A 9,670-nucleotide genomic window follows, 5' to 3' on the forward strand; every position below is an offset into this window, starting at 1 on the left:
ATTCCCATCTTGGAAGCCCCCCTATGATTTTTTCCCTACCCCCAGCAATCTCCCCCACTTTGGAGCAGAAGGACAAGACAGTGTGAACCTTACACTAGATCGTTCCAACATAACCACATTACTCTATTTTGCTAATGTCATTAGTTAAACAAAAACTCATAACATGAAGCAGGATAGAAGAGTTTTCATTACCACCTGCCTTGTCTCAATGAATGTGCTAACCACTGATTGAGGCAGTTTCTGCTTGAAGGTTTAGATGTGGACTGTGCTCTCCTTGAATATTCTGCAATCATTCAGTTATGCTTTTATATGTCTTAAAATACCCAACCTAGTGAATAATGGCTACTTTACAGCCTGTAGCCCTAAGTACGTTGTACCATTATGACTTCTTCATGAACCTGAATACTTACTGACAGAAGTAATGTTTGTAACATCGCAAGAGATTTAAAGAAAAATTACACCAAGTACAGGAAAAAATTAAACTTCCTTATGATGTCATTTTTTATAATTGGAATGCCAGTAATAATCTTTTCAATCGGAGGCCTGGAGCTATCTAAGAAATTTGAACCCCAAACTTAAACAAGTTCCCAGATGTACAGCGACCAGCTCAAGATCTCCACGGGATAACAAGCTACTGCTCCAAGTGGGCATTTGGAACTAGAATATCCAGAAGCTTTTTTCTAATTGTCTGTTCACAGAGCAGGTCAGGACTTGCTGTGAGACCTATTCCCTTCAATTACAGAATACTTGAAAATGAAATCCCCTCGCCTTGCACCCCTCTCCTGCCAGCTGTGATGAAATTTTTGGTAAAATATAAATCCTTCAGCTTTTTTGCTGAGGTCATGATGAAAGCAAAAAAACACATACACTGTATGCCAGATCCATTAATGGAGCTGAGGAGAAAACAAGTGAGTGGGAAAGGATTAGGATAACAGAGAGTGGCTATCTGTATTTTGCACGATATTCAAAATGATTGCGCAAGTTGCATTTTTCTACTCTTTACTCAGCTCTCAACCACCACCATTGTTTACATAAGCAGAAGGTGGCATAGTGGTAAAATCACTGGACTCATCACCCAGAGGCCCAGGCTAATGCCTTGGAGGGGCAAAGGGTTCATAATCCCACCACAGGGAGCTGGTGGAATTTAAATTCAATTAATGAATCTGGAATACAAAGTTAGAACAGTAATGGTAATCATGAAGCTATCACCAGTTGTCATAAAAACCCATTGGGTTCACTCATGCCTTTTAGAGAAGGAAATCTGCCATCCTTACCTGGTCTGACCTACACGTGACTCCAGACTCACAGCAATGTGATTGACTCTTAACTGCCCTCTGAAGTGGCTGAGCAAGCCACCCAGTTCAAGGATAATTAGGGATGGGTAACAAGTGCTGGCCATGCTGGTGATGCCCAGTTCCCATAAAGGATTTTTTAAAAAATCTAACGGCATCCACCAAAAGCGGCTATTGGCATCCAGTTTCAAGAACATTGTACTCTTGGATAGCTTAGTTAAGCTGTCGCCTACTGAGGTTATTGGGTGAATTCCCCTCGCCACAGCCTTGTGAAGTTGAGTCAAGCCCACATAGGTGCGAAGGGACCCAATTGGATTAGGAACCAGAACCATTCCAGAGCATCAGTCGGCAGGCTTAGTGACAGGAGTGATGACTCCCACCTTGGCCATGTCTTCTAGTTGCAACTGGACCTGCTTCATCAGTGGATGTGGTACCTTCCTAGGTGTGAAAAGACACACAGGTTTAGCATCTTTCCTCAACATTATGCTGTACTTGGTCTTCAGCCTTCCCGGATCAGTGAATAGTTTCGGAAAGTCTTTTTTTGAAGTCAGACCTGGATCTTGCTGGTTAAATTCCTCAACCTTTTTGATGAGATTGAGGTTGACATAAGCTTTTCAACTCAGAAGAGAGAATCCCTGATGGTTAAGGACATATAACATTTCCAGTATCTGATTATTCTTATATTGGAGTGTTGCTTGCAACGTATCTTTAACCTGTAGCACAATCCCTCCTGGACCATATGACTGGATTGTAGTTGGCTTCAGGCATTGTGTTTCTAGCCATGGTTCTTTGACTGATAAGACTGTCATGCTTGCTTCTGTATCCAATATGAAATTAGTGATATGTCCATTGACACAAATATCTACATTCTGGCACGTGTATCTGGGGGTCTTTGATCTCACCGAGGAAACATTGTCGTTCCTCTTCTTGTTGAGATTCCTCAATTTCATTGATGGCTTTGTGTGTGAAGACTCTCTCGTTATCTTCTGTATTTCTAGAGGCTTTAGTTCTGCACACCTTAACAAAGCGGCCAAACCTTTTGCAGTGAAAGAATTCTGCAGTGCTTGTAGCACACGGTTTGCACCTGTGGGGCTTTTTGGTGCCACAGTGCTGGCAAGGTTTGACGGTGTCTTCAACTTTTATTCCATTAGGTGTCTTCTTCCCAGGAGTTTCTTGGACATTGCTTTCTTTAATAAATTGTACCATCATTGGGGGTTTTCTGAGCCACGGGCCTGTATTTTTAGCTCGGTGTGCCCGGGATCGGCCACAAAACTGACCGCCGACCACGATCGGCCCCCAACCACAATTTCACGCTGGTTGGCCAATTAACGGTCAGCCAGCGTGAAACGCACGCTGAAAAGCTCAGCGCTGCCAGGGTGTGGGAGGGGCGGCAGGAGGATGGGCGATGATGTCAACGCGGGCGAGCGCTGAGAGAAAACTCCCTCATGGCAGAGGGCTGCCTTGGGGAACTGCAGACCGGAAAACCATCAAATAAAGTTTCAAAAAGCTGGGGAAAGAGAAGTCCAAGCATCGGAATCAGGCACCTGAAAATATTGATGATAAAAATGCTGCCCACAAATTTTTATTTTTATTTTTATTTTATTTCATAACGGAAACCTCATCCCGCTCTTGGATGACGTTTCATGAAAAATGTAAAGGCCGCCTGGCTGATTCACCCCCTCTGCCAACCGTAAGGTTGGACGGACCATGAAAAATTAGAGTCAGTTGCTCCATTAATGGGCTTAATTGTCGGCGGACACACTTCCGACTTTTGCGTCATTTCCGAATGCGGGATGACACCGGGAAGCTCGCCCGATGTCATCTCGCGCGATTTCACGTCTGATTGGGTGGGGCTTCGAATTTGGAATTAATAGCTGTTTTTAGCTTCCAGGAGGTGTGTCTTAATTTTTAAGCACCTCTTGCAGTAATGCATTTTTCCCCACGCTGATCAGCCTTTCACTGATACCCTTCTGTGGTCGCTGACCCTTTCTACTCTTCATTCCTTAAACTTCACAGGGTTTTTAAATTGTTTGCTGAAAGTTGGCATTAAGCTCCGTTCCCGTTGGGGAAATCGGCCAATGTTTTTTTCCGATTGCTGCCTCACACGGTCACCACGTGTCACCTCGGACCCAGGCTGGTTGAAACCCGTGCTCGCTAGAAGTGGAATTTGCCCAGTGCTGCTTGCTTATTGCACCATTAAACTGGAGGTTTCGATGCTTTTTCAAGGTTTGCTCACCCTCCCTCAATCGCCGTTGGGTTCACTGACTCTGCTGCTGGATCGGGATTTTTCATGGACCACCACGTGCTGTGGTGCAGCCCTTACTAAGCCGAACAGTTGATTTTTTTCTGCCTCTCTGTGCCTCCACCTCTCCTGTGGAGCTCTTTTGGCGATTTTCAACTGTCTTACCGAAGGCTTCAGTTTTGATGCCTTTTTCCAGTTCAGGCTTGCAAACTTCTTCAGAGTTGATTTTCGGAGGTTCCGGGGTTCCTCACAGCTGCCACTATGTTGTGTGTTGGTTGTGACTGTTTCAGGAACGATTGCTGAGACATAGGTATTTCTAAAGTATAACTGGTTTATTGGATAAACATAACTATGTACAGACATACATGACAAGTCTAGGCCATGAGCATTCTTCCCCTCGACTCTTTGTTATGTGTGCCCTACGTCATCATGTAGGCGGTACTGTTTCTTCAGTCCCACACATTAACCCTTTCAACCCTGAACACCCTCATGCTACAGCGACCTTGTCTGGACACCCAAGAGAACAAAATGTGTAAATCATTGAAGAGATGTCAGTGCTGATTAATTGACTCATTACGTAATCAACTAACGTGTGCCAAACTGAATCAGTGGGGAGCAGGAACGAAGAAGAGATAAAATAGCAAGCAAAGAGCAGGACAAATGACATGAGGTGGTTGTGTATCCAAATAATAAGTTAATAAATGATGACTGCCATAGTTTCCTTCTCTGTGTTACATGAATGAAAACAGTCTTTTGGATTATAAACCATTCACTCCCTAAGTCTTAAACTCCTCTCCTCCAACGTTGTCTCCAACCTCACCTTCAACAAGTGCAAAGAGATCATGGATTTCCTTCTCACCAAGATTGAGACCGTTCCTCCAGGGCATCTGCTCTTCCCTCCCTGTATCCAGCGGCTGTTTAAACATGTGTATTGTGTTGCAGCGACTCCGTGGCATGTTTATAATGTGGTGGGGTTGGGAGTGAGGGTCCTCAGAAGCAAAAAGGTTGAGAACCCCTGTTCAGTAGAGCTGTATTCTGGATTAAGAATTGTAACAGCATTTGGTAACCAATTAATTGGCAAGTCTTTTGAAAATTAAACGTGAGTGTTTTTCTAGAAACTGTAACCGGACAACATAGATTGAAGATAATTGACAGAAGAATCAGAAGGGAAAGATAATATCGTTTTTGAAACACAACAACTTGTTATCATCCGGAAGACCTGGCTGAAAGAGTGGCGGAAGCAAATTCATTAACGTTTGATTTGATAGAGATGTTCAAAATCACGAGGGACCTGGATAGTGTAGATAGGGAGAAACTGTTCCCATTGGTGGAAGGTTCGAGAACCAGAAGGCACAGATTTTTTGTGATTGGCAAAAGAATCAATGGTGACACGAGAAAAGATTTTTTTTGTCGCAGCTAGTAGTTAGGATCTGGAGTGCACTGCCAGAGAGTGTGGTGGAGGTAGATTCAATCAAGGCTTTCAAAAGAGAACTGGATCATTATCTGAAGAGGAAACATTTTCAGGGCTATAGGGGGAGTGGAAAGAGGTGACTTGCTCTCACAGAGAGCCGGCATAGACATGACGGACCCGATGGCCTCCCTTTGTGCTGTAACCATTCTAAAATTCTATGATTTCAGTAACATTCAATAGGAAATTGGATAAATACTTGGAGAGGAAGAATGTAGAAACTATGGGGAAAAAGTGGGGGAGTGGGACTAATTGAAAAGCTGTTTGAAAGAGCTGGCACACTGAGGATGGTCCAGATGACCTCCCTTCTGTAAGTTGTCCTTCTAAGATATATTCTGATAATGGTTTTTATATTGGAATTAATTGATCTTTTCTTATTTTGCAGTGGGATGGTCTTCCGTAGTTACTACATGATGTTATTTACTTATGAACTGTGTTTTTTAAAGTTGGCTCCGCCTTTAAGGACATAAATATCACCAGAACAATGTTGCCATTAATTTTAACTCACTTCTTTTATGCCCACTTTTAGGTGAAAAACCTTACAAATGCACATGGGAAGGCTGTACATGGAAATTTGCTCGTTCAGATGAGCTTACAAGGCACTACCGGAAGCACACGGGGGTAAAACCCTTCAAGTGTGCAGACTGTGACCGCAGTTTCTCACGCTCCGATCACCTGGCACTGCATCGTCGAAGGCACATGCTTGTTTGAAAGTGTTTTGGAGAACAGTGGGGCACCAGAGCCGGATCTCTTCCAGACCCCTCCCGAATTCAGCTGGGCTGAATTATCAAGAGTATTGAGTGAGGAGACATCTCCCATCACCCGAAAGGAGAAAAAGATAAAAAGCACTCTAATCTTTCCCACTGCTGACAGTCAAAACCAACTGTCGGCCATTTAGCAATTTAGATTGTTTCAGTTTGGCCTGCGTTCTTGTCCAAAGCTATTCACAATGAGTTGGTGCATTTTTAAAAAAAATAGTTCTCATTTTAAATCAATTTGTCTTTACTACGATTCTTCAACTACTGGATAAACCTGTAGCAATGGGATGGTATTTAGTGCTAAATGTTAGTTCAGAACTTAGTTTAACCCATCATTTCTATTTCCACTTTTTTATACTGGTTTGGAAAGCTCTGTCTTGTAGAGACCTCATTTGAAAAATAAAAAAGCAACAAGCGAGGATATTTTCCTCTACTGCACACTCATGCCCTAAACATTGGTGCGTGGAGGATAACATGGTCCACACTCGATGAAGTGATTTATGCATCAGTAGCAGGATCGTGGATCATGATGGACAGGTCACTATTCTGCAACAGAATCAATCAAAAACCCCTCCTTTAGTTGAAGAATTACATCAGCTGCAGTGATCTCTACTGGGTCACGTAAATAAACTGGGGGTGGGTGGGGGGAAATAGAGGCAGTACAGCTTTGGTGACTTGTTGTACACCATAGTACGTTATGACTTGGTGCTTATGCTTTTCCAGGTATCCAGCCACCTGCATGACTGCACTCACCGGGGATTGTGCATTTCTCACTGGAACCACATTGATCCAGTTTTATTTTCCATTAAGTTATGTAGGGGTGTATCACATAGTGTCAAAGAAATGTATTAACAAACTATGTGCAAATTAGGAATATGGATTTTTTTTTTCGGGCTATGCGTTATTGGTTCTATTAGAAGCCTGTAGGTCTCTTCTAGCTTTTAATCACATTCTTTGGGCTATCATAATTACCTGAAGCCTTATTTTGTTTCAATTGTGTTTCCATCAGAAAATAGCATCTCGTAGAACTATGACATAAAAAGGGAGCTATCATGTTGGCCCAATATTATTCAAAAGCAAATTTACCATTAAGTGCAGTGTTTCATAGGCCTCTAATAATAATAGTGCGGGCAACATATCACAGAATCCTTGTTCTACATATAGAATCTAAGTCTTTCTATTTGTTGGACTTTGATTAATGCTATGGAGTTGATGGTCTACTGCCACATTATCTTTCATAACCGCAGCATTTGAACCACGCAGAATTGTGCATTTCCCCATCTATTGGTTGCTGGCACCGTCCATTAGAACACTTAATGCTCGACATGAAATGCAAGGTAAAAATAGGAAAAGGTTCTGCTGATAACAGGCAGCGGTGATGGGGAGAAAATGACAATTTCATTAGTTATTCATTGCTTAAGATTACCAGTGAAGAACTTGCTACAACTCTCCAGAGTATCGGTCATTACTAAGAGTTTTTATATTGCGGTGTATTACTGTACAAATTAGAAGTGCATGAATTAGATTCCTTTTTACTTAACAGGGAAACAGCCGACAATAATTTGTTAGTTAAGTAAGAGCTAAGGTCTACTTTGCTGGGTTTCAGTTAATGATAATGTCCCTTGTGTATAGGAGGCTTCTTTAAGCAATCACTGTCTTAATCACACAGGCACAGTTAAACTCTTTCACCTCACTATTGGGGAAACTGTATGAGTTTTCTATGAGTATTTATCCATATTATCTTGACTGGTTCAAATCTACTTTTTAAAATCGTATGTACAGTAGGTGACAGTTCATTCCGCTCATCTGCTTGAAGACAGCAATATTTCTAGGGGAAAAAAAAATCAAAAAAGACTGATAAACACAGCGCAGAGCTGCTCTTATTGATATTTGAAGCCTGCCAGTAGCATCTTCTAACCCGATTAATGTGACATTATATCACATGAAGAAGAAAAGGGAGAGTCGGAGGTGTCTTTCTTCTGAAATGCTGATTTCTACTTGTCTTCTTGTCGAGACAACATGTTTGTACAAATGTGAAATTGGAATACTAATAGTGCCGAGTTCATTCTTGTGTTGCACAAATTGTCAATAATGTTGAAAGTATTAAACCCCTTACCCCCTCACAGGGCAGTATTCTTCAAGGAGTAAACTGTTGGCCTTCATATGAACCTGATTTTAAGGACCCGCCATAACAGACAGGGCCATTAACTTTAACATCTTAGTTCTCTCTCTCCAAATTTCACAAGTTGTTTCAACAGCAGTCCATCTTGTGAAACTATCAAAATACCCATTCCACTTAATTTAATAAAATACCATAATTAAACTGTAAGTGTTTTATGAAATATGGATCACCCTCACATCTGAACTTACTAACAAAACATTTTGTACAGAAAAGAAATCAGTGAAGGCCAAGGTTTAAAGTTGCAGCTTAAAGTCCAGGAGATGAAAGTATGATTTCTTGAAGATGGATACTGTCCTTAAAAGTTACCAGCTCCTTTTGAAGCCACAAAGACACAATGTCTTGCACTTTGAATTAGCCTCAGTTGAGAAAAAAAAAAGATTTATACAGGGATTAACATCCAAACTCTCAAAAACCATTCTGATATTTTACTGTACTAGTTAGGACATCTATTTTAAATATAATGTATTATATGTGAAAGTTCAAAGTATTTTGAGAGTCATAGTTTTACATAGACTGTAAATAGCATTGGGGGTGGGGGGGGAAACTAAATTGGAAGGCTTCTAACTTTTAGTTCTAAAGTGTACCCAGTGAATTTTGCAAACAAAGTATACAAATTGGCTGATTTATTAAAGGACTTGCATAAGTCCTGCAATAGTTTTTAAACCCCAGTGTTTTCTTCTTTAGGAATGAATTCCATTTTTTGGATCTTCTGAAGAAGATTGCCTTTTCTTGGTCTTTGTACACTATTTAGTTCAGGCAATAAGTATGTGACACGTTTATTAACATTTATGTAAGTGTTGTTCTTGTATTTATGTACAATGTATGTATTGTAAATATATCCAGAGCTTTTCATCTTACTGTAAAATGATGGTATCACCCAGAAATGTAAAGGGAGTCCCTGTAATGAAATTCTGTGAGAGGATGTTCTGTTTTGCCCCAGTCTGAAAGACAAAAATGAACAAGTGTTTAGTTTTTCATGTGTCCCGAAACTTCTCCGTCAGTGCTTTGCGTTTCTGTATTCAACTTTCATATAAGCTGAGCTGTGAATTGAAGAACTATAGTACACATCCTTAAACGTATGCATTTGTAATTACCTGAAATATGAATGGAGGCATGAAGGTTAAATAAAGTTGCTTTTGTATGTAACAAATCCAATTAACTCTTGGGAGAGTCAGAACATATTACAGGAATGTTGGAAAGTTTGTGTTTCTTTTCCTTTATTCTTTCATGGGATGTGGACATTGCTGGCAAAGCCAACGTTTGTTGCCCATCCCTAATTGCCCTTAAACTGAGGGGCTAAACTCAGCCTTTTCAGGGGATGGTTGAGAGTCAACCACATTGCAGTGGATCTGATGACCCACAAAGGCCAGACAGTGTAATGATGGCAGCTTTCCTTCCCTAATGGACAGTAGTGAATCAGATGGGTTTTTAAAACAATCAGTGCTAGTTGCCATGATCACCATTATTGAGATTGGCTTTATATTCCAGATTTAACAATGAATTTAAATTCCACTGGTTGCTAGAGCATTAACCTGGGCCTCTGGATCTTTTTTTTTTCAATTTGAGATTCAATATACATTTCAGAAGCACATTAAATATGCAACTAACAAATTCTAATTCACTCTTTAAGCATTTAAAAAAATATTCATTCTAGCATTGGCAAATAATAAATGTGCAACCTGCTCTTTGAAATATATGTTCTAGTGAAGGGTAAGTTGCAGGTGGTGT

At 40.9% G+C, this 9,670-nt stretch overlaps 1 protein-coding gene across 6 annotated transcripts in view; it reads left to right on the plus strand.

Annotated features, from left to right (window-relative positions):
• Positions 1-9,092, plus strand: part of klf12b (Kruppel like factor 12b) — a 246,205-nt gene extending 237,113 nt beyond the window's left edge. For all 6 annotated transcript variants that reach the window (XM_078545980.1, XM_078545983.1, XM_078545984.1 and 3 more), the window contains one exon: positions 5,532-9,092. In XM_078545980.1, the coding sequence (XP_078402106.1) occupies positions 5,532-5,713 (182 nt within the window). In that variant the 3' untranslated portion in view covers positions 5,714-9,092. The remainder of the gene's footprint in view (positions 1-5,531) is intronic.
• The last annotated feature ends 578 nt before the right edge of the window (positions 9,093-9,670 follow it).

The sequence above is a fragment of the Cetorhinus maximus genome, chromosome 7 (assembly GCF_964194155.1).
Source record: "Cetorhinus maximus chromosome 7, sCetMax3.hap1.1, whole genome shotgun sequence".
NCBI classification, from domain to species: domain Eukaryota; kingdom Metazoa; phylum Chordata; class Chondrichthyes; order Lamniformes; family Cetorhinidae; genus Cetorhinus; species Cetorhinus maximus.